This window comes from Ictidomys tridecemlineatus, chromosome 7 (genome assembly GCF_052094955.1).
Source record: "Ictidomys tridecemlineatus isolate mIctTri1 chromosome 7, mIctTri1.hap1, whole genome shotgun sequence".
In the NCBI taxonomy this organism is placed as follows: domain Eukaryota; kingdom Metazoa; phylum Chordata; class Mammalia; order Rodentia; family Sciuridae; genus Ictidomys; species Ictidomys tridecemlineatus.
Window position 1 is genome coordinate 2,609,100 of NC_135483.1, and position 24,327 is coordinate 2,633,426.

The 24,327-nt window shown below is 60.0% G+C and overlaps 2 protein-coding genes across 3 annotated transcripts in view; one reads left to right on the forward strand and one right to left on the reverse strand.

The window, feature by feature from the left end:
- Positions 1-10,006: 10,006 nt before the first annotated feature.
- C7H8orf90 (chromosome 7 C8orf90 homolog) lies at positions 10,007-16,673 on the reverse strand. Of its 2 annotated transcripts, none has more exons than XM_078016618.1 (2): positions 16,407-16,673; positions 10,007-10,495 (listed from the first exon to the last, which is right to left on the reverse strand). In XM_078016618.1, exons 1-2 carry the CDS (start codon positions 16,471-16,473, stop codon positions 10,029-10,031), a joined length of 534 nt encoding a protein of 177 aa, XP_077872744.1. In that variant the 5' UTR covers positions 16,474-16,673; the 3' UTR covers positions 10,007-10,028. The 2 variants fall into 2 exon arrangements, 1 of the variants encoding a protein (XP_077872744.1); XR_013423738.1 differs by lacking the exon at positions 16,407-16,673 and adding an exon at positions 10,658-11,172 and having other exon boundaries at positions 10,374-10,495.
- LOC101965287 (maestro heat-like repeat family member 5) overlaps positions 14,900-24,327 on the forward strand; it is a 66,800-nt gene continuing 57,372 nt past the window's right edge. Inside the window, exon 1 of the mRNA XM_078016617.1 lies at positions 14,900-22,515. Within this exon, the coding sequence (XP_077872743.1) occupies positions 22,436-22,515 (80 nt within the window). The 5' untranslated portion in view covers positions 14,900-22,435. The remainder of the gene's footprint in view (positions 22,516-24,327) is intronic.

Sequence of the window (24,327 nt, forward strand, 5' to 3'; positions counted from 1 at the left end):
CTGGACTGGCAGCACCTCACCACAGGGGCCCAGCAGAGCAGCCAATCACAACAGCCTGCTGGTCCAACAGCAGCTGATTGGTCCAGGGTATGACCACATGACCAATATGGACCAATCAGGGCCCTACCCAGGGAGTCTTGGAAAAACTTTCAATTGGACCTTGGGAACATGGCAGCCTTTTCCTGGTGGAGCAGCCCCCACCTTGCCCATCAGAGAAAGGATGAAGACCATGTGCCTAGGCTGGCAATGGGCGCCAGCTGGCTTCAGCTCATGACCGGGACACAGGGAGGGCAGCCTTCCCGAGGGTGGGGAAAACACTCCCAGATGGGCCTCCACACACCCCTGCTCACCCTGGGAGGATCTGCAGAGGACGCGGGTGTCACTGCATTTTTCTGTCTGCATATTTGTAACCAGACAATCTGCCACACACCAGCCGAGTGACCCCAGATAAGTCCTTTCATCTCCTAGAGCCACCGCTTTATCACTCATGAAAGGGGTGGACATGGCCTCCATTGGGCTCCCCTCTGGGCTGGGCCTCATTCGGAGGGCTCGTCCAGCTGCCCACAGATCCTTCCCAGGAAAGGGCTGAAGGTCTCCCAGGACTCCCAGGGAAGGCGCTGCCCATGCCTGCAGGGTGTGGAAGGACCGTAGCAGAGGGCATGATGGCCTCACCACCCCTCCCAGCACGCTGGCCAGACTGCCTGGCCCTTGGGGGTGCTCCCTGGGAAGTGGCCCATCTTATGGACTGAACATGGGAAGAGGCATCTCCACACACACTAGTGACTGGAAGACCAGGGGCCGTGGCCCAGCCATCCGCCCACCCAGCCCGTTTTCCGCGAGGCCCACAAGGTCTTCCCTGCAAGCTCAGACTCACCACGTTAGAGGTGCCAGCTAAGGGTGCTGAGATGATCAGCGAATGTCTGAGGACCTTGTCTGTGGACATGACTGAGGCTTGGTCCATGGCTGGGATCAAGGCTCATGACCAAGAACTAGGCTAAGTTTACAGCCAGAATCAAGGCTCAATCTGTGCCTAACAAGTCATAGAGCTCAGTTGAAATCATGGCTCTGTTATGACCAGGATCAGTATGTAACTGGGATCTGGGTCAGACTATGAGCAGGGAAGGGGCTCAGTGTGTACAGGGTCAGCACCATCCTGTGACTGGGAAATGAAGGTCAGCAAGGGTGGAGCCACCCCACACCCTGGGCAGCCCAGTGTCTGAGCTGACTGTCAGGGCAGTGTCTGCAAAGGGCATCCTGAGAACCGGGCTGTCACTCCTGGCGGCAAACCACGCTTGTTTTGCCTAGTTGTTTTTCTCCCTCTCCCTACTCTCAGCCCTGCCAGGCAGCAGAGGAAGGTGTAATTAAAAATCAGGTTTGTTAACATGAACACGACGTACATAATATTTAAAACATCCGAGCGCCTTTAACTCGCTACCAACGTGCATTTGCTCATTAAGCAGGAAATTTTTTTTATGGCAGAAACACTGCAAATAGCTCTTATTAAAATGCTCAAAACACCATCTGGTCCTTCGCCCAGACTCCGGAGCGTGGTGGAGGTGGCCAGCCTGCCTGGAGACCTGCAGATCCCAGGGTGGTGTGGCTGTCCACCGGCTCCTGAGCGTCCTGCATCCCCTGGCGCAGCCTCGCACTCCTTCCCCTCCTTCCCACGGCACGGATGAGGACAGGCGGAGAGGCAAGAGTATGGGACATGCAAGTATGAGTACAGGACAGCTGGCTCACAAGGGACATGCAAGCTGTGAGCCTGAGGCGTTCTGGTGGGGGACCCAGGCTCTCTGGGAGCAGGGGGGACAAAGGGGCTGGGCAGTTCACAGCTAATGCAGCCAGAGCTGGGCCTGGGCCGTCACTGTCTCACTTGGGACATTCACCAAGGGACACCTTCCCTGAGCTCAGTGTGTTGGGCAGGAGCTCACCCATCAGCCAGGAGGCTGGGGAAGGGCTGTGTGGAACATTTGGTAAACATACAGCAAACGTACCAGGGTCCTCTGGGAGGGGCCCACAGGGCCTCTGACCTCCCTCTGGGGACCTGACAAGAACCCTGGTGGGGTGGCAGAGTTTTGTGTCGTGGCCACATCTGCTGGCCCTCTGGGCTCCAGAACTGCTGGGCGGGCAGCATGGCCACCAGGGCTTGGAAGCCTCAGGGCCCGCTCTGCCCCGCAGACTCCTGCACCAGAGGAGGGGCCCTCAGTGTCCCTGGCTCCGCTCCTCCTCCGCCCCCGTCCACTCCCCACAGACTCCCACCACTCCAGGGCCCTCCCACACCCATGGCGACATCCCCCTCAGGGCTCGTGTCCAGCCAAGCTGAGAAGTCACCTTGGGACCCTTCTCCACACCTCCCTGGAGGCAGCCCCTTCCACCCAGCAGCACTGGCACACGGCAGGGCCTGTCTGCCCTCTCCCCCGAGGGGGACGATGGGAGTCACAGTCGGGGCAGGAGGAGGCTGGGGAGACTCTCAGGGAGAGCTGGCAGGAGCACAGGGGGCCTCAGAGCAGCAGGACTTGGGTCAGAAAGCCCAGGCCACAACCCAGTGGGACTAGTTCACGTTGGAACCTTGGGCAGGCTCAGCGTCCTGCCAGCCTCAGCCTCAGCGTCCTCCTCAGTAAAATGGGCATGAAATGACAGAGCCGGGGAGGCAGAGGTGGCCCCGCTCCGTGGAGCTTCTAAAACTGTCATTTACGTACAGAGAAAGTGGCCCAGGCACCCATGGGCGCACACACACGTGTGCCCCCATGTGCACTAGCACACGCCCCTGTGTGTGCACAGCAGCAAAACCACGAGCATACTCATGCCCATGCCGGTACACATGCCCCGGCCTGCGTGTGCATGACACACACAGACACGTGCACACGTGTGCGCACAGGGTGCTGGGCACTGCACGCCATTGTTCTCATGTCCCTCTTTCCCTCTCCTGTGTGGCCTCAGTGTTGGCAGACGTCAGGGCGACACCCTGATTGCCAGAGACAACGTCCAAAATGCCAGTTCACAGCTGGATGAATGAAAGGGAACGTGCTAAACCTCACGGCTTGCAGAAACCCTCGACCTCCCGGCCACCTGTCCTCTGGGTCCTGTCCGGGAGCCAGCCCCAGAGCCCACAGGGTAACACCCACCCGCAGAACCCCAGCCTCGCCTCCCCAGACAGCTCCGCACTCCCCACAGACCACCTGAAAGCCCGCCCAGGGCCCCCAGCCTGGAGACGCTGAGCCCGGAGCCCGCCCTGGCTTGAGGGGTCCCAGGGTCCCCTCCCGGCCTCTTCCCCAGCAGTAAGTGGCAGCGCTTAGAAAGTGTCAACTGACTCCCGGCTGTTGTTGCCAAAAAAAGGAAAGATGAAAAACTCTCGTGGTTTCAAGGAAACTCACAACAACTGCAGGGAGACGGGACGTGATGGATGTGCTCATTTCCCTGAATACTCGGCAGAGGCCAGGGGCCGCCCATCTGTCATCCGCTTCCTGGAGTAGCCGGCGGACCCCGCGGGGCCGGCGTTGCTCCTCCTCGGGCCACTCGGGCTTCCTCAAAGGAAACCGTCTTTTATTTCTCTTTATTCCCAGGAATAATGGCTCTTGACATAAACAGCTCCGCTAGCAATTAGCCGTGATTAATGTGGAAGTCTGCAGCAGGGGCGGAGGGGCCGCGAGGCGCGGGCCACGTCGCACACTCATGGCTGTGGCAGAACGCGCGGTGGGTTTAGTGGGGCCTTTTCCAGGGCTTTCGGCCTGGGACTGGGCTAACAACGATGGCAGGGCCGGGGTCAGAGGGCTGCGCCCCCGGGGATGGCTCCTGGCCGGCACACACACTGGCCCACGGAACAGGCAGGAGGCCCACGCCCTCGGCAGCTGGGAGGCCTGGCCAGCCTCAGGGCCGAGCCCAGACAAGGGCATCCGTGACCCACAGAGGGTCCTTCGAGGGCCCTGCTACCGCAGTCCCAGATGGGAGACTGGGAGCATGGCCAGGCAGGGCGCCCTCAGCAGGGGCCTAGATCAGTACCAGAAACTGCCCTCAACTAGGAAGTGGCCAGGCGGTGGGACCCACTGGGTCTGGGGCTGCAGCTTGCCCCACAGCCACCCTGGGGCTCGATTCGCCGACTCTAGGAGGGCCTTTAGGAGACTGAGCCTGCCTGCGTCCCCATCTGGGCAGAATCTGCACGGCCTGAAATAAGCCACGTCTCGGCTCTCGGGCCCCTATCTGTCCCCAGGTTCCCGTTCCTCTCCAGGCCGGGAGCACTGAGGAGGTGGGATACCAGGTTCATTCAGGGCTCATTAGTGCCCGGTGACCAAAGGACCAGGGAGCTCTCCCCACCCCAGCCACAGCCCAGCCGTGGGGGCCTGAAGGGGCTAGGCCTGCCTAGACCAGGGGCTCCAAGGGCACCTGTCCTGCGGCCACCCAGCGCCGTGGCCACCAGCACAGGAGCCCTCCGTCCTCACTGAGCCCTCCAACAGTGCCCAGGACCGGCCTCCCCTCAGCGCTGGCCAGCCTTAAGCGCCCTGACCCCTCCCTTCCTCTGGAAACCCCCTGGCTCCAGCTCCCCACAGCCCCCGAGTCCTGGCCTTCTCCACCGTCTCTACACCATCCCTGCGCCCCACACATCCCCAGCGGGCCCACCTGGATACTGCATCAGCCCGGCCCCTGGCTCTGCGTCCAGCCAGGGTAGCAGTCCATCCTCTGAACCAGCACTCTCGGCCTGGCTCGGCCACCTCCTCTCTGCCTAAGCAGGCTTGGAGACATTTTCCCCGTATTTGGTCCCCAATGAAATTTTCTTCCCATGGACACCGCCTGCGTACCTGTGCTACCTGCTGAAGACACAGCGTTTCTGAGGGCCACTGCTCCTTTGCCCCTTGGAAGGGCATCTAGTGCGTTAAGGGCCACCCCAGGTCAGGGGCAGTGGCACACCGTGGCTCCGGACTTGGCTCCATTCACACCTGCCTTTGCTGCTCCCTGCCACCTGGAGTCCCCTGCCACGGGTGTCCCCAGCCCTCCTTCCTCTGAGGCTCTGCTCAGACCCCCTCCGGAGCCTGCCAAGAGGCCTGACCCTGGACCAGGCTCCCAGGCCTGCACCCCAAAGGGCAGGAGGGCTCAGGGACTCTCCAGAGGGAGACTTCCCCCAGGCAGGCCCAGGGTCGGGGGAGCCACACCGATTCCTCCTCCCTGTGGCCCACCCTGCCCGCTCCATAGGCTCACAGCCCCTGCTTTACAAATGAGAAAACTGAGGCACGGAGAAAGGAAGTGACCTGCCAGAAGGGCCCAAGCTGGCCAGTGCTCTGGGGCACCTGCTGACCTCTTGCTCGTTTCCCACAAGGACCAGAGCCCCACATGTCTAGGGCCCCACTTCACAGCAGCCCAAGCTGCTGGGGCCTGCCTCAGTCAGAAGAGGCTGGTCACGTGCAGAGGGAGAACCCCCAAAGCTCAGGGGCTAACTGCTCACTCGTGCCGTAGGCCCCTTCCTGGGCCAACCCGGCAGAGGGACAGGGGACTCCATGTGGCCACCAGGCTTTGGCCCAGAAGCGACAGGTATCATCCATACCCACATCTCACTACTGACCCCACCCAACCTCAGGGGTGGGGAGGGGTGGCCCCGCCTGCGGAGCCCCAGAAGGGGGAGCAGAACCTGGCGACTGCTCTGTGCACTGCCCAGAGCCCATCTGGCCAACCACACCTGACCAGCACCTGGGCCTCAACCTTGGCATGAAGGTCTTGGTCCAGCAGCTGTGTGGCTGGTGTCCAGTCCCTGCCCTCGTTCCGGCCCTGCAGCTGGCCCGAAGATGAACAGCTTTTATCTGGAGGTGGGGGAGGGACATCAAGTACGTCCTCCCAGCAACTCAATTAATCCTCCATCGGAAAGTCTAACACAATCAATTTGGGGAGCCGATCAACATCATAACACAGTAATTAGGAACAACTTTCAACTCTGGGCTTCCTTTGAAGATTGTAATTGCAATTAATTAAACATCCTCATCGCTCCTCGGAGTTCATCCCGAGGAAACTGAAGGGGGGGTCCCTGAACCCTGTTCCCAGCAGCTCAGGAATCAAAGGGGGGATCTGTCTCCTTTGAATACCAAAGATGTGAAGTCACCTGGGGCAGCTACACAGTCGGAAAGAACCAGCTCAGCTTCTGCATCCACACCCAGCTCCTGCCCTCCAGCTCTGCTGGGGGTTCCCCAGCCCTCCACTCTGCAAGGTGATATGCCCAGTCACAGGGCACATTCAAGAAGCAATAGTTGAGCACCTGCTGCATGCAGTCCCATGTGGCTCCTGCAGCACTGCTGCTCTTCAGGGATGAGACATGGTGAAGCTGGGTCTTCTGAGGCTCAGCCAGGGAAGGGCAGGTAGCCCAGGAGGAAGAACAGGACACTGCAAGGTGGCTCCTCTCTCTGAATAGAGGAGGGCGGTCAGCCCAAGCAGAGACAAGGGGGCTAGCAATGGCCACTGTTGACAAAGCCCAGAGTGGCAGGTGTCCAGCCCGTCACCCCAGCAGTCTTGCCAAGTGCAGACCACTCCTCAGAGGGGCCCAGAGGCTTGTCCCAGGCTCACAGCTAACAGGAGGAGCAGCACGCGCTCACGCCAGAGCCCTCGATCCGAGCCCAGGGACATCAGGGGTTGGGGAGAAGCCAGTGGCTCGGAGCTCCAGGAAGAGCTAGACCAGCCTGCCGGGGAGGCAGAGTGGGCAGGGGAGGAGACTGTTGCCTCTACCTGCTGGGCTCACTGTCCCAGCAGGCCCAGGGGCCTCACCCACGTCCCCCACAACCCCAGGAGCCCAGAGGGGCTCTGCAGTTTTTCTCTAGGACTCTGGAGGCCTAAAGAAGCCATGGAGGCTGAGGGTCATGGAGTCAGTGGGTGGAGGACCCAGTGCCCAGCCCAGTTCTATTGTCCTCCCAAATCTGGGCCACAGCCATTTGCCCACCTCAGACTCCAGGACCCAAGGTCACAGCCAGGCCCGGGGGCAGTAGCCACACTATTCCAGCCTGGAGCGCAGGCTTGGTGGGAAAGGATGGCAGGTCCTCTGGCTAGCCAGTGGGAGGAGGGTAGGGTGCAGGGTCACCTCCCAGAGCCAGGGGCTGACAAGGAAGGTCCCTCCAACATGGAAAACTGATGTGAAGTCTTATTCCTCTGCTCACGGACAGACAGCAAGAGGCCTGAAAGCCAGGCAGCTGCACGAAGCACCAGCACTGGGGTAGGGTGGGTACCCCAGAGCGGTGACAGAGGAGCTGAGAAAACGCACGGTGAGCATCCCAGCAACCACAGCAGAAAGGGAAACATGGGCTCCTGGCTCTCGGTGTGAGGAGAGCAGGGGGAACGCCCAGGAGTGCGGCCCAGGCCCTTGTCCAAGGCGCAGTGAGAGGGTGCCGTCTCAAAGCCCGCCCACCCCGCACTGGAGAGCTCTGAGAGGCTGGGGGGTCGTCTCTGAACACAACACCTCAGCACCAGACCCCGCCCAGCACAGACACTGGACTGTGCTCACGCAAAGTCCGAGACCCCATCCTGTGACCACCTCGGACCTCGCTGCTCCTGGGGAGCGCTGTCTAAGGCGATGTCACAGAGGTCCACCCCGGGGCCACGCTGCCCAACCTCTGGACTGTGCAGACACGGCCGGCTTCCATCCTCCCGCTTTGTGGCCACACAGTGTTCTGGGCCTTACTGTCACAATCCATCCGAGGTCCTCCTGCCCTTGCCACAGGGGTGGCTCAGGCCACACAGGTCTACACCCGGCACTGCAGGCTGCTCCTCGGGCCACGGTGGTCAGGTCAAGGATAGGCATGTGACCAGTCAAGCAGGGGGCTCCTGGGCTGGCAGAATGTGTGGCTGCTCCTTCTGAGACGGCTCATGGAAACCAGGGACTCTGTCCTTCTCGGAGGCCAGGGGAGACGGTAAAGGTGGGAAGTGCACCAGCCACATTGCCACTGCGAAGGAAGCCATCAGACTGACTGCCACAACAACACTGACTGGTGGAAGGCAGGGCCTCCGTGACAACCTGGAACCCCTGGATCAAACTTTCCCTGAAGCTCATATCATTTCTAGACATTCCAGTTTCCTGACTCATCCAGTCCCCCTCATGCTTGAAACCAGGGGGAGCATCTAATAATACACTTGCTCAATCTGCTCTGGGCCCCATACCCCTGGCTCAGGTCCTTTGATCCTTGAAGCCCTTGATGACCCAGACTTTGTCCATGCTACCCCTCTGCCTGGAGCACCCTCCTCTTAGTCCATGTGAATGCATGTCCTTATCCCCATTCCCAGCTAAAGGCCACCTTCTCCAACAGGTCCTGTGAAACAGGCTCTGCGCCTGTCCCTTTCCTCACAGCATGTACTACATCTCCTTCTATTTAGTTTTCTATCTGATACTCAGAGTCTTGGTGGCCTCCACAGATGCTTCTCGTACCAGTGGTTGTAAAGGACCAAGGGTTTTGTTTCCAACCTGTCACAGACCCATGCCTTTGTGAACAACTTTAAGAATAAATTTCTAGGAGGAAAAAAAATGAAGAAAACACAAAATGCAAACCCCAAATTTTTGCTATTACACTCTTTAGTCACAAAATCGCTCTATCAAATGGTTGTTTCTAAGTGTCCACTCACACAGCTGCTGTCTTTAGGGAAGTGGGGGCTCGATCCCCAATCCCCTCCAGGCAAGCCGGCCCCGCAGAAGAGCTGTAGTCCCTGGGAGGCCCGCCCCTTGGTGGCAGGCATTAGTGATTATATGCGTGCTTCCTGTCCTAGGAAGTCTGGTTCTGAGGCCACCTCTCCCCTCCCCAGTGGGGCTGGCTGCTGGCTGTCCGGCCCACAGGTAACCTGCTCCTCCCCTGCTGTCTCACTATCCTGCCTGTTTCTAAGGAAGACCTCCCAAATAAACCAATTGCACTGAAATCCAACTCTGGGGGCTGCTGCTGCAGAGCCCAGGGGTCTCATAGCACAGAGCCTGTGGTGCATGATGTCATGCTTGCCGCTGCCCCATGGGAATCAAGTGCATGGACACCATTACAAGGGAACTGTTTGGGCATCCCTACAGAATCGAAGAGAGGAGCCCACAGGTGGAAGGAGCCCAGAGCAGGGGCTGGGGTCTCTGTTGAGGCCCTGACAGCAGAGGAGGAAGAAGCAGGAGACTTCTCTTCCACAGCCCCAGGCCTCCTCCTGCAGAGATGAGCATTCCCTCTCAAACTAGTTCTCCAGCAAAACCAAGCAACGGTTTGGAAAAATCTTTTCTCACCACCACTAGGAAGCTATAAATAACTGTAACTCCTGGATTCCAAGAAAGAAAAGAAACAGCTCCAATTCCACTTGCCTCCAGCCCTGGACTCACCCCCACACCTGGAATCCACACTCCCCAACCAGTAAGGAGATTGGTCCTTCCCTAAAAGCCTTCCTGCTCCTTGTCCTGCAGGTCAGAGGAGGAAGCTTCAGACAGGGTCATCAGTTCCTGCCTCCAACCTGCCCAGAGTAGAGACAGGCCCCTGCCTGGTACTTGTCACCCACAGAGGGAAAAGCACCCAGGATGGTGACCTGGCCATCTGTGCCATTCCAGGCTCTGTGAATGCTCTCTGATGGACAAGGAGGGACCCTCTCTCCAGAGCAGGGCAGGGTAGCCGGGGACCAGCCTAGAAAGGGCCAAGTGGAAGCATCCTCCTTGCCACATCCCCCCACCCCATCCCCAAGCGCTGTCATGGAAACCGGAAAGCTGCCTAACATCTACCCACAACAGTACTGCTCTAGATCCCAGAGGTGGGCACTGGGGGTGGGCACTGGGGCTGGCCCCCACGCCCCTCATCAGCGTCCTCCTCCGGTCACTCCCTGTGGACCAGCCTGCCTCAGGGACCATTGCCACTGGGCTCTTTCACTCTCCCGGCGTTTGAGAGCCACTTGGGTTTCCGGTCCCACCGCAGACCACTCGCTGGCCTGGCCAGGCCTAGCCACAGCTAGGATGCAGTCCGCTCGCGCCGGCCCCACCCGCCTCCCGGGCGCAGCTGGGATGGCGCCTGCCCAGGGGTGCACGGAGAGCACTCGGGGCTGGTGGGAGAAGCGCACTTTATTCACTCCCGTGGGCCGCGGGGGCTCGCCCAGCCGGGACGGCCGGCCTCGGGCGGGAAGGCGGCGGGGCCCGGGGCCAGCAGCACGAGGCCGGACGGCTGACCGGCGCCGGCGCTGGCGTAGCTGAGCGCCAGCTGCTCCAGGCGCCGCTTGCGCGCGGCCGCCTGCGCGGTGGCGTGGAGGGGCCGCAGCAGCGCGGGCGGCGGCGCGCCGGGACCCCGCAGCAGGAAGTCGAAGCCCGCGCGGTCCTGGGGGTCGTAGAAGAGAGGCCCGCGAGCGGGGTCGGGCCCCGGCGGCCAGGCGAACGGGAAGGGCAGCGTGAAGTCCTCGGTGAGCACGCGGATGGCGAAGTCGTCCTCCTTGCCCAGCGCGCGGTAGGCGCGCCCGATGCCGCGGAAGTGCGCCTCCCAGAGCTGCGCGTCCCCGCCGTAGATGTCCGGGAAGCGGGACTCCGGCGGCGCGGAGGGACCTGCGGAGCGGAGACAGTGAGCGCTGGCGGGTCGGGAGCTCGCCCCCAGCCCGCAGGCCAGGCCGGGGCAGTGACCGCGGCGCAGTGGGCGGAGCTGCAGGAGGCCAGGCGCAGAGGCGGGAGAAGCTGGGAAGGAGCCACCCGTGAGGTGGACAGGCAGACCTTGTGGCTGGACAAGGTGAAGGCCATGCAGTGGGCCCAGCTAACAGCGCCAGCGAACCGTGAAGGGCAGGAGGGTGCTGTGGGCGTGGAAGAGTCTCTGCCACTGTTTTTTGTACAGAAGGTTCCGGATGGGAAGGCGGCTAGTTTGGCCAGCCTGACCATGCAGGGATTCCAAACAGGCTCAGGATATTGGGTTCACCTGCAGGCGTGGCATTTGGGGCAGCAGGAAGTGGTCACTCAGTTGAAAGTTTGCCCTGGCTGCTTTGAATACAGAGTGGACTGTAAGGGCCCTGCCTGGAGGTCATGGCAAACCAGGTGAGGAGGAAGTGGGTACCCAATCCAGGACTGGAGAGGGAGGTGGGAGGAGCCTGCCTGACAGCCTGCTTCTCAGCCTTGACACACCTGACCCTGGGACCTCTTGGGACAGGTTGGAAGGTCCCAGGAGCAGGTCTAGATCTCTGTGACTTTTTGTGAGTCAGGTGGATCCCAGGAGATCTAAGAACCCCAGGACCCACTCTCAGAGAGTAATGTGTGCGTGCACATGGCACTTGAGGGGTTTTGGTGGTCACCACCCTGGAAGCCCACTCATGGTCTCCAGAAGGCAACCCAGGTCACTGCCCATGGTCCACATGCTGTGGGAGCTGCTGGGCCCAGCACAGGAGAGACCCCTTCATCTTTCTCTCAGTTGTCTACTCATGAAATGTGCTTTGCTCTGGGGACACTGAAGTGGCCAAGCAGCCCTGGGTCCTCCTAGAACACAAAGTCCAGTGGGGAGGACATCAGTGGCCCTGAGCTAGACTCAGGACAAAGACCAGGCCACTCCTGGGACAGGCAGCCTGGGGGATGGATGGATGAAGCCCTGTGTGGCTCCAATCTGGACCCCCAGGCCTCCCGCACACAGATTCTGTTGAGCACCTACTGTGTGCCAGATACCACTCTAGGCCCCAGCTGCAGCCACAGCAACACTCAGGTGTCCTCCTTTCTGCCCTTGAGAGCCTGCACAGCCTTCTGGGGGCCTGTCTCCCTCCTAGAAGAGGGTGACCACCACACCTATCCTGCTGCCTTGTGAATGAGATGGCATTGGCCAACCTGTCCAGCACCAGAAGACACATTCCTGAGTCAGCAGCTGGGACAGCATCATGGGACTGTGCCAGGACCCTCCAGCAGGAGCAGGGGAAGGACCACCCAGAACCCTGCCAGCCCAAGGCTCAGGGTCTGCCTCTCAGCACCACGGACAGCGCCTGCAGGGCCATGCCCGGAGCTCCACCCCTCAGGGCCAAGCTGTAGCTGTCCTGTCCACCTGGCACCTCCTCTCTGCAGGCTTCTGGCAAAGTGGTTGGAGGCCCAGGGCTGGGGGCCACTGACCTGGACTGCCAGTGGAGGGGGAAGCCGGAGGAGGGGCTGTGGGTGTTGCTCTGGGCTGTGGTTGGGAAAGGCTTTGGAGAAGGGCCAGGTGGATGGGGCCCCAACGAGGGGAGAAGGGCCTGTGCCCCCTCATCACAGCCCTGGGGCACAAGGGGAGGGCCTGCATTTCACGGTGGGTCTGGGTTGTCTTGCAGTGGGTGGAGGGGTCAGGATGGCAGAGGCAGGACACTAGGCCAGGTGAGAGGGCTGGGGAGGGTGGACTGAGAGTGCCTAGATTCTGAATTATCTTGAAGCTAGAACCAGCTGGACCTGCGGGTGTGGGAATATGGGGCAGGGGGAGTATCAAGAGGAGGACTCTGAGAGCCTCAGCCTGGAGGCAGGAGGCACCGTTTACTAAGATGGGGATGGGGGGGGGCGGCGGGCAGGGAGTCAAGTTTAGACTTGGATGGGTTGGTGCCCTTAGATGGGCAGGGGAAGAGGGGCAGTGTTGAGAGCCACAGCCAAAGGGGCCCCAGCAAACTTCCAGCTGCCAGCAAGCTTCAGACTGCCCCAGCAACATCTAGCTGATTGGCTCCTCTGCGGTGATGTTCATTGGGCTGTTTCCCTGCCCTTCAGACTGCCAGCTGTGAGCCAATCATCAGCTGCCCCAGCAACATCTAGCTGATTGGCTCCTCCACGGAGCTGCTCATTGGGTGACTTCTTTGGCTCTGCCCACGCAACCCAGCCAATCAGCCTCAAGAGGAGGAGGATTGTGGGAGGTTGAGAGGCTGGTGTGGGGGAGAGAGGCTTGTGGAAGCCGGTGGTGGCAGTTGGGCTCTGAGGGTTTTTCCCTGGAGCTGTTTTGTTTGGCGTTTGTAGTTCTAAAAATAAAGTTAGTTTCTTTTTGACAAGTGGCTCCTGATTTGTGCCAAGCCAGACTTCGGCATTTGGTGGCTCGCACGGGGAGCAACTGAGGGTAAGTAAACTGCTCGCCCCTGAGGGCAGGGCGAGAGGATGGGGAGCCATTCTAAGTCTCCTCTTTTGTTTTGCTTCGTTTTTGTTTTAACTTTCCTGTCCCTGGAGATGAGTAAGAGGGAAGAAAAACCACTCACATCTGAGGAAAAACTATTTGCGTTTGAGGAACAGATAGGGAGAAAGGACGGATGCATATGTCAGGAGGATAGAAAGGCTGTTATAATGATTTTGTGTGGTTCCCTTTTTATTGGATTCTGTCTCGGTTTTGTTTGGCGTCATCTTGTTGGGTTGTATTATAGTAGAAATACGGGATCAGCAATTAGTAAAAAACAAACCGAAAGAGTGTTAAGTAAATTGTTAGAGGAAGGAAGCTTCCCAGTAAAATCAAGAGCAGTCAAGGCATACGTTGATGTAATACAAGAATATAGCCCATGGCTTTTTAAGGAGGAGCTGTTAGATATATCACAATGGAACCATCATGGTGAAGATTTAAAAAGAATAGAAAAGAACAACCCAGGGACTCTGCCAGTTGGCACATTGTCATTGTGGACGTTGGTATCTAGTTTGCTTAGTCCAAAGCCTTCAGTTCAGACAGAGGTAGAGGAAGAAGAAGACATATTGATTCAAGTAGAAGAGGAAGTCTCTCAAGTTAGTCAGAAAGAGGAAAAGATTCAAGTGAAAGAGAAGGTCTTTCGAGATAGTGAGACAGAGGAAGAAAGTTTAGAGCAGAAAAATCTATCAGGGGAAAATTTAAAACAGGAGACTGCTAATAAGACCCTTTTATTAGAGAGCATAAGTGTTCAACCAACAGCGCCACCTCTACAGGAGACTGCTACTAACAGCACTCTATCACCAGAGGGCATAAGTGTCCAATCAACAGCACCACCTCCATATGCTAAGAGACTCCCAACCCCCGCAGTTGATAGTTTGGATCCTGAGACAGGATCTCAAGTATGCCCTGTATTTGAGGTAGGAGGGCAGCGAACTTACCAGGGTTTAAATTTCAAATCAGTGAAGGAGCTAAAAGAGGCTGTAGCAACCTATGGTCCTCAAGCACCCTTCACTGTAAGCTTGGTCGAATCCATTACCAACTTAAGCATGACGCCAGCAGATTGGGCTAGTTTGTGTAAAGCTGTGCTAAATGGAGGACAATACCTGTTATGGAAGGTTGCCAATGAGGAATTTTGCAAGGAGACGGCTAGTCGAAATGCAGCAGCTGGTTATCCTCAGAGAAATCTAGATATGTTGTTAGGAAAGGGACCTTATGAGGATCGGCAGCAACAACTTGCATATGATCCTGGTGTATATTTACAAATTGCTGTAGATGCAGTTAGGGCATGGAAGTCTTTACAAGAACCTGGAGGTTTACAAGGTCAATTATCTAAGATAATACAAGGAGCTAATGAACCTTACGCTGAATTTGTAGATAGGCTTATTCAAACAGCTACCAGAGTTTTTGGGAATACAGAACAAGCAATGCCGAAGTCTGGCTTGGCACAAATCAGGAGCCACTTGTCAAAAAGAAACTAACTTTATTTTTAGAACTACAAACGCCAAACAAAACAGCTCCAGGGAAAAACCCTCAGAGCCCAACTGCCACCACCGGCTTCCACAAGCCTCTCTCCCCCACACCAGCCTCTCAACCTCCCACAATCCTCCTCCTCTTGAGGCTGATTGGCTGGGTTGCGTGGGCAGAGCCAAAGAAGTCACCCAATGAGCAGCTCCGTGGAGGAGCCAATCAGCTAGATGTTGCTGGGGCAGCTGATGATTGGCTCACAGCTGGCAGTCTGAAGGGCAGGGAAACAGCCCAATGAACATCACCGCAGAGGAGCCAATCAGCTAGATGTTGCTGGGGCAGTCTGAAGCTTGCTGGCAGCTGGAAGTTTGCTGGGGCCCCTTTGGCTGTGGCTCTCAACAGGGCAGCGGGGTCTCTGAGGCTCCAGGCTGGAGATAAACCCTGAGAGATGGCATTTGCAGTCATGGAAGTGGGTGAGATCACCAAGTGGGTGAGCGGACAAGAGCCTGGGCCCTCTGTCCTTCCCAGGTCAGGGACAGGAGCCAGAAGGGGACTTGGAGGGGCAGTGGTGCCAGGGCATGGGGTTCTGGAGGCCAGAGGGGGCTGAATCATGTGCTGCCAATGGGTGACGTCAAACGAGGCCTGAGAACTGACCTCAGATTGAGCAGTGGGAGGCCGTGAGTGACCTTGACCGAGCTGCGTTAAGGAAGTGCTGGAAATTGAAGCCTGATTACAGTGGGTTCAAGAGCAAATGGGGGAGATCTGGAGGCAGCAGGGATGGCAACCTTTTCAAGGAGTTTTGCTATAAATGGGGAGCAGAGAAATAGGGCAGCTGCTAAGAACGCAGTCGGGTCAAGAGCGAGGAGGCATAGCAGCGGGCTTTCATGTTGATAGGAGCCGAGTGGAGAGGACAGGCCGCCCAAGGCAGGAGCAGGGAGGGAGTGGGGGCCTCGGGATGTTGGCCTTGCAGGGAGCAGGCAGGGAGGGCAGAGCCAGGGCACCCGGGTGGGAGCCTGAGTCTTCCTCTGATGGCTCCAGTTTCTCAGGGAGACAGGATGGCGGCCAGCAGCTGTGCTGAGGAGGGGCTCAGAGAGAAGGTGCCAGGCTGTTGCTAGGAGAGGGAGGCTGGGCAGACAAGGACAGGCAGGGAGCCGGCCTGGCAGAGGCACCCCGCAGGCTGGCCATCAAGAACAGAAGGTGAGAACCCCGCTCTGCCAGCTGTGTGGGCACAAGCGAGGATGGGCGGGCCTTGGGGGTGTGCCAGACAGGTTCAGGAAGAGGAGAGTGCTCCTGGAGAGGGAGGTGTGCGGGGAGAGCAGGTGAGCCAGCGGGGGCGGGAAAGAGGGTGGAAGCCCAGGGCCCTCTCCTGCAAGGCAGCCGGAGCGCCTCTAGGGGCAGGGGCTGGACAGGGAGGAGTGCAGCCTGGTGCAGGTGAGGCTTGACCAGGTCGAGGTGGGGGCCACAAGATCCTCCGGAGACACAGCCAGGCCCTGAACCAGCCAGCGGAAGGGAAGAAATCCACAGTGCCACGAGAGAGGCAGGGCCAGTGAGCAGCGGCCTGGAGGGTGGCCGGCCACCCCTCCCTGTAGCTAGGGCCTGATTCCAGAGGGCCTCAGGCAGGGGGAGTGGGGAGAACCTGGCTCCGCAGGCCAGGGCTTCAAGGGCCGGAGAGGAGCAGCCCCCTCCCCTGGGAGCACTGCTGGGTGGGGGAGTGGGCTCTGGGGAGATGGAGGACCACCTGAGGGGGCTGGGTTGGTGCCCCGCCCTGGCCAGGTCCTGCTGCACCGTCCTTTGTGACTTGGCAGAGACCCCCTGCTGGAGGGGAGGCGAGATGCTGCTTTTTTCTCCCATGACCCCAGACCCCAGGTGCCACTGTCCCGGTCCCCATCCTCCACCCTCCCCCGAGTATCTCACCTGGAGTGGCGACAGGGGGAATGGGCAGGCCTGTGGGGCTGAGGTCCCCAGAGCAGGGGGAAGCCATGTCAGCAGCAGGGGGGAGGCTTCTGTTTATCTGGCTGCCCAGGAAACTGGGAGGGGGCTTCTAGGAGGAGAGAACCTTCCATTTAAAGGGGCCCCACCCGAAGGTGGGCCAACGGGGTCAAAGGGCGTCGTGGCCTCGGGGGCACTGACCTCTCTCTGGGCAGCCCCGCCCTCCCTGCCCTCTGCAGGGCTCCTCTCAGGCCTATGCTCATGCTCATTTCTGCTCACCACACCCTGCAGAGTAAGCGCCTGGTCAGGCCACCTGCTCTGGGGCCATCAAGACCCACCTGGCCTCAGAGGCCTCCGGGCTGGCCCCACAGGCCCTCCTAGGCGGGTGGCCCCAGGCCCTTCCTTCCTTGTCCACGTGGGCCTGGCTGCACATTTCCATCCTGTGCAGGTCCCCAGGGCAGCCAAGGCCTGCTCTAGCCATGATTAGCCTGCCCCAAAGTGCCCATCCATGAGTGTCCCAGGACCCAGGAAGCCCAGCCAGCAGCTGCCAGCTTCAGAAACTCTAACAGTGCCCATGATTGGGGAGATGAGGCCCCTGGCCTCAGCCCATGGGGTTTGGGTTCCCCCAAAGAGGACTGGTAGGGTAGCAGGGACGTGAGACAGAAGGGAGAATTCTAAGCCGTGAGGGTGCCTGCTGGGCTTGGCGCTCACCACAGCCCTGGGGTGCTGCCTAAGGACCTTAAAGTTGTCCGCCTGAGTGCTCAGCGGGAGGGCCTCCCTGACCCCAAGACCCCTCCTCGAGGGGCACTGCTCCCATGCACACAGGCTGCCAGAAAGCCCAGCAGAGGTGAGTTGGTGCTCTTAGCTGTGCCCTGGGAGCCAGCCTCAGACCATTCCGTGAGCAAGACTGGGCTCCCACGGTGCTGCCTCATACGCAGAGCTGCAGGGGGCAAGGGTGAGTGGTGGGAGAAGAGGGCCCGCCCCACCCAGGGCTCTGCACTACCGCATCTCCACACCTCTGTGAGCAGCCTCCCCTGCGAGACAGGCGCACCCTCACCCTTGGGTCCCTGCTCTCACTGCGCCCCACAGAACCCTGGCTGCTCCGAGGGCCTGGCTGGCCTTCCCATGAGCTCCCTCCCTGGGTCTGGTCTGCTGTGCTCCCATGGGCTCCCACGTGCACCAGCCCCCACAGCCCCATCTCTGGTCTGGGGCCCTGTAGCCAAGGGCTGACCCATGTGACCCGCTGCAGCACCCTTGGCTGAGGTTCCTTGGCTCAGGCCAGCCCCGGGTGGAGAGGGAGGCCATGGTGCCATGTGAGGACCCTGCAGCTGCCCATCTACTCACCCTGGGGGGCCCCTCAGGAAGGCCTTCACCACCTCCTCTGGGCCAGCCTCCTGATCGGGGTCCACTCAGCCACCATGAGAGGCTGAAATCCCTCTCCAGACAAGCCCAGCCCACCTCCCACTTCCATCAGCCAGTCGGGCACAGGAAAGGAGACCCAGCAGAGGCTGGGGCTCTGGGTGGACCCTTGCTCACTGGGGCTGGGCACCCACCTCACCTCCCTGAGCCTCTGTTTCCCCCTCTGTAAAATGGGACTGAAAACCACCTACCAGAGGTTAGCAAGAAAATAAAGGTACCTTGGAGAAGGAATGAGACAGTGGACACAGCTGGAATCCACCTGGTCAGAAGCACTTCCAGCCCTGAGGACTGGCTTCCTGGCCACCTCCGCCTCGCCCACCCCCACAGGTCTCTGTCCCCGCCAGCACGAGAGGACAGGGAGGCTGAGACAGGACAGGAAACACTCAGCCAGGAAGTGCTGGAGCCATAGTGGGGCCTGGGCCCTGTCAGGGCCTCAGCAGAGACAGCAGGAGGCCTAGAGCCCCAGGGGGCCAAGGGCTGCCAGCGCAGGCCAGGCTGAAGGCCAGGCTGGGGATGTCCATGGTCGGTCGTTGTTTTGGGTTTGTTTGTGGAGAGCTGCTCTCAGGTGCCCAGTGCACAGGCAGAGCAGTGTCGGGCCGCCCATTCCCAGGACCGACGCATCCTGAAACACGCACTGCCCACCCCAGCTGGGCATCTGCCACTGCACACGCCGCTTCCAGAAGTCAGCTGGCTTTAGACTGGCCATCGAGTGGGCCAGGCCATATGTCCACTGCAGCCAGTCATCCCACTTGGCACGTCCTCCAGGTTCCACATGCTGGCAGCCTGGGTGGTCCCTGGCTTTAGGACCAGGGGGTGCTCCAAGGCGCTTCCCTAGTGCTTCCCCCAGTGAGGGAGCCCAAGCCGCGTCCACTCCTGGCTCTGGGTCCACGCTGCAGAGAGTGTGGCCGCTCTGCTCCTGGAGAGTCTGATTTCAGTTCTTTCGGATGCACACCCAGAAGTGAGATCGCTGCATCAGATGGCATTTCTATTTTTAATTTTTTGAGAAACCTCCGCACTGTTTTCCGTATCAGCTGCACCATTTTACATTCTCGCCAACAAGGTGCGAGGCTCCCTTCATCCTCGCCCCTTCGTCTGGCTTTCTGGCGGTGGCCATCCAGGGGTGGGAGCTGACGTTCCTCGGGGTTCCATCTCAGGTCCCAGTGAACACTGACACCTGTCCCCGCACCCATCAGCCCCTTTCTCCTTTGCAGAAGCGTCTGAGTCCTTTGCCTGTTTGTGGCTGGGCTGCGTGGTTCCCGCTGTGGGCTGCTGCAGCTCCTGACCTGTCTGGCCCTGACCCCTCTCCAGGTGCAGGGCTTGCCCACGCCTCCTCCCGGCCGTTTGTCCACTGTCTCCTTTGGTGCAGGAGCACTTTAGATCCGTGTCGTCTTCCAGGTCTATTCCTGCCTTTTCTGCCTGTGCTTTGGGCTTCACATCCAAAACATGGTGGCCAAGGTCAATGTCAGCAGCTTTCCCCCGTTTTCCTCTGGGAGTTTGACAGTTTCCCGTGTTGGTTTGAAGGCTCGGGGAGGGTGTAGGTTGGTCCACTGGATGCTTATGCCCCTGAGAAGGGAGGCGCTGGGGTGGCAGCCAGCTGGAGGAAGGGCCCAGGTGCATGCCATGCCCCTCATGCCACCTGCAGTCCATACCACAGCCTCCACTGTCCCACCTTCCAGGCAGGCCCGGCACAGCTGCATGTGTGGTGGCCGGGTGTGGTGGCACCCACCCGTAATCCCAGCTGCTCAGGAGGCTGAGGCAGCGGGATGGCAAGTTCAAAGCCAGCCTCAGCAACTTATCGAGGCGCTAAGCACCTCAGTGAGACCCAGTCTCTAAATAAAATACAAAAAAGGGCTGGGGATGTGGCTCAGTGGTTAAGTGCCCTGGGTTCAATCCCCAATAGCAAAAAAAGAAAAGAAAAAATGCTATGGAGGCCCAGAGACATTGGGGTGGCTTCAAAGGGGAGGTGGCCTGGGCTGGGGTCTCTAGGGGCAAACAGGAAAGTCCAGGGAGTTTCCTTAGGAAGGCACAGGTTCCAGGAAGAAGGCACTGCCCAAACAAGCCCGGAGAGCAGCTGCCTGAGCCTGGGGACCCCAGGATTGGCGAGGGCCTGGGGCTAGGGTAAGAGGGCTGCCCTGGCCTGCGTCAGGCCACCTGCTATTGAAGGTTGGCTGGTGCAAAGGTGTGGCAGTGGGACCAGTGTCCGCGACCTCCAGGCCCAGCCTGAGGCAGCAGGATGCCAGGTGCCCATACCCAGGGTGCCTCTCTACTGGTCCCTGGCTGGAGGGAGAGAGCAGGTCGCTGCAGGACCTTGGGGCTGGATAGCAGGCTCTGCTGGGTCCTAGACCCCTGCCTCCTCCCTGCTGGGGCCCTCCCACCAGGAGTCCTGTCTGGCCCCACAGCACCACCTGCTGGCTGCTCAGGGAAGCAGATGAGACCCTGCTGCAGGGTGGGAAGGGCTCTGCCCCACCACATTGGCCGGAACCGTTGGGAGAAGGTGCCTCGTGGTCCAGTGGCCTCATCCTCGCCTCAGACTTCTTTGGGGCCGGAGCTTAAGCCCTGCTTCTCCCACTGACTGCTGTGTCACCTCAGCCAGCTATGGCCCCCCTGAGCTTCACCCTAACCCCAGGACAGCAAGCATATCTGGCCTTCAGGCTGATGTGAAAAGTGGCCACTGGGCAGGGACTATATGTCCAGAGGAGGTTGGTGGTGCTCACTGCTGCCCAAGAGATTCATGGAAAGACAGGCCCGCAGCTGGCCCACCCAGGGCCCTGTGGCCAACATCCGTTTTCAGATGTGGTGGCAAAGAGGAGATGGACAGTGTTCCTGACTTGTGTCCCTGGCCAGCTCAAGTCCACTCCCTGCAGCCCAGTGCAATGCTAGAAGTCCTCGCCTGCATTCTGCTTCCCTGAGGACACCCCAGATATGGGAGGTTGGTGGCCCTTCTGCCGGCTGGCATTTCACCTGCCTGTGACTTGCGGGGAAATCTCCTTACTCTGCAACATGCCTCCTGTGGAAACAGGCGGCCTCACCTGCCCTCCACGGTCCAGGTGTGAGTGGGTCTAGGAGGGCCTGAGGCAGGACCTGAGAAGCTCCAAGACTCGTTCCTCTTGGGCTCGGCTTCCCTCGTACCCACTTCCACCTGAGGCAGGCCATGGCCGCCCCAAGGGTCCTTGCTTCCAGTCCCAAGGCCTCACTCCTGGCTGCAATTCCACATTCCCATTGGCCGTGTTTATCACCTACTCGCCTGTGACTTGGCTCTGCCAGTCTGTGGTGTCAGTGCCACCCTGGCTGGTTTCAAGTCTCTGTGAGACGCCATGGGACACAGCACTGGGGAAGCCACCACAATATGGTGCTCTGCCCCCACAGATGCCATGGACACAAGTGACCTCAACACATAGATGGCGCCCAGGAGCAGGGAGGGAGGAGGCGGGCGGTGTCTGCTGAGGTTTCCGCGGCTGCTCTTGAAGATCCAGGTATCAGTCTTGCCATCCTGTCACGGCCGGCCCCATGCCACCAAACAACATGGCCAGCAGGGGCCACGTGGAGGCACTGGGGGGAGGGCTGTGTGAGCTGAGGCAGGCACCGGGGCTGGCCAGGCCCCAGATGACTGCTCGGCAGCTCTGCAGGCTCAGCTGCCCAGGATCCTCCTCTGTGAATGGACTTACTTTAACAGTCACCCACCGTGCTCAGAGGCAGAGAGGATGGGAGTCCACGGTTCCCAGGCTGGCGCGCTCTGGGCTTGCTCGGGCTATTTTTTGGCCGCACACGGCGCTTCCTGCTCCCGAGTCCAGCGCTCCCTGAGGCCGGGCACGCAGGCTCCTTCTCCGTTGGCTGCCGGCGACATCGCTTGGTCTTCTTTGGCCGAGGTGCCTTTGGGCTGGGGCATGGGCCACCTGGTTTGTCCATGGTGCTGGTACCAGAACCTCAGGTCCCCGAGCCTGCCAGGCGCAGACCAATGCAGAGCTTCTCACGACTCCAATGCAGTCCAGGAGATGGACGGCTCTGCTCCCCTGCAGCAGATGGGAAACCAAGGGGCAAAGAGGCTGAGTGGCCGGCTCCAAGTCACAGGGTCCGTGGAGCGTGGCTGGACTTAATCCCAGGAAGCTGTCCTGCCCTGCTCCCTCTCTGAGCGCCGGGCTGTCTGCTCCCTGTCCTGGGAGAGGACCTCAGAGGAGAGTCCAGTGCCTCAAGTTCTCAGAACAAGGCCTCAAAGTCACCCCTCCATCCCTGGACTTGCCATCGGCACAAGGTCCAGCAAACAAATGGCCAAGCTGAATCCCCAACTCTCACAGGGGACAACTGAGACCCAGAGAAGGAAGGAATAGGCCCAAGGCCTCGGTGGGAGCACAAGTCCACGAGGACACGCACAGATGTGAGCACACGGTGCACACACACCTGCCACCCTCAACAGCCTTGCCTCAACAGGCTGGCCCTGGGAAGTACGCCATGGACACTGGAGCCATTGTGACCTCAGGGTGAGGTCAGGCCTGGCCAGGGTGGGGCAGGAGCGATTCCCAGAGATAAGGCTGGCCCGACAGGTGTGAGCACAGAGCTGGCGGCTGGCTTCTGTGGGTCCTCCAAACTGCACCCTGATCATGGACAGGCAGCACTCTGAAAAGCCACGCAGCCGCATCATGGCTGGTGGGATGCCGTCAGCCATGCCCCGCAACCCCAGGTCAGCTCAGCCGCCGGGGGCACGTGGGGTGCTGCTGGATCTCCATCTTCTGGGAGAGTGACTCCCTCCCTGCAGGGCACAGGGCACAAGGCCCCGTCCAAGGAAGCACCTGGGATGAACCCTGCACCCAGGAGCTCGTGCCACCAGGAGCAGTGGGGAGGGGCTTGGGTGGCCATGACAGCGCCACCCCGCGTGGTGGAGAAGGCCAGGAGGGACGGGACCTGGACTGAGCCACAGCTCTGTCCTTGCCATGCCTGGAAGCTGCCTGAGACAGGGAAGGGCAAGGGTCACAGGAGACTGGGAGGGACGGAGTGTCGGAAGGACAGCGGAGACAGGCCGCTGCTGCTCTGGGTATTGAGTTCTGGTGGGCAGAAGGGAGAGGGCAGGGCAGGCAGTTTCCTGAGGGAACAAGAGGGAACAAGAGGAGACGGTGGCTTCTCTAGGGCTTCCAGGCCCCCCAGAGACCCCAGCAACCCAGGCAGATGGGGCATCCGCACCCTCCTGGGCCTGGCACCCTCCGTGGGGACACCAGACAGACTCACGTCCAGGGCTTGCCCCTGCCGTGGGTCTAGAGCAGGGCTGGTGTCATGGCCGTGTGCTGCTCCAGGAGCACGGTGGTCTGCACAGCTGTCTGTCCAGTTGTGGCCAGGCCTGACACGTCCTGGGGTTGTGGCCAGACCTGTCACCTCCTGGGCCGAGGCCCAACTCTCTCTGCAGATGCCTGCTCACGGGGTGCTCTGTCGATTTCCTGTTTTTAACAGTACGTTTCTCTGGAGGCCATGAAGGCCGTGACACGTTTGGAGTGGGCAAGGAACGGGCTTCACGTGTGCCTGTGACCCACACTGATGGCCACCATGGCCAAGGGAGGCCAGCCCACAGCCGCCATCTGGAAGGCCGTCTCCCCTCGGGAGGGGCTGGGTCTCTGAAGGTCCTGGGAGGGTCAAGTGTGTGCAGGCCTCGTGGAGACGGTGAGCCGGAGGACCCCAGAGCGGCCCACCCTGGGACCCAGTGCTGTCAGCACACAGGGTCTCCAGGACGTAGCTGCAGAGGCAGGGTGGGTCTGAACGTGAGTCCCCATCAGCAACAGTGGGGCGGCAGGTGAGGCCCAGCGGAGGCTGCGCATCGTGCTGTGGTGCATCCAGCGGGGGTGAGCTGTGGCTCCCAGGTGCTGTCACCACACCCAGCCCCAGGGGCGGCCTCCTGACCGGCTCTTGAGGTGGCTCAAGCAGGCCCTTCCCACTCCGGCACCTTCTTGCATCACATGCAGCCAGCGCTGTTCCAAGTTCTCTGTTCCTGTCTTCCTCTTCCTGGGATGCAAGCCCAGGTGTGAGAAATGGGGTATTTGCTTTCTGTCTCCAGGCCCTGGAATGGCACCTGCACCCAGTTGGCACTTACTAAATGCACTGAGTGAGTGGAGGCAGGTGCTGCATAAGGCTGGGACGGCCTTAGTCTGCTCAGTGCCCCAACCGAGCACCAGGGCCAGGGCGGCTTCAACCACAGACACACTCCTCTTAGCTCTGGAGGCAGGACGTTCAAGACCAAGGTGCTGGCCCTGGGCTTTGATGAGGCCACTACCTGGCTTGCTGACAGCCCCCTTCTTGCTGCTGGGCAGAGAGCAAACTGTCCTCTTGTTTCCTCTTACAAGGCCACTAATCCCACCACGATGTCCCACCCTCGCGGCCTCCCCTGAACCCAAGCACCCCAAGGCCCCAGCTCCAAATGCCCTTGCACTGGGGGTTGGTATGGATTCAAACAAGGACACAATTCAGTCCTTAGCAGGGACTGCCAGATGGGGCCACCCGCCCCACTCAG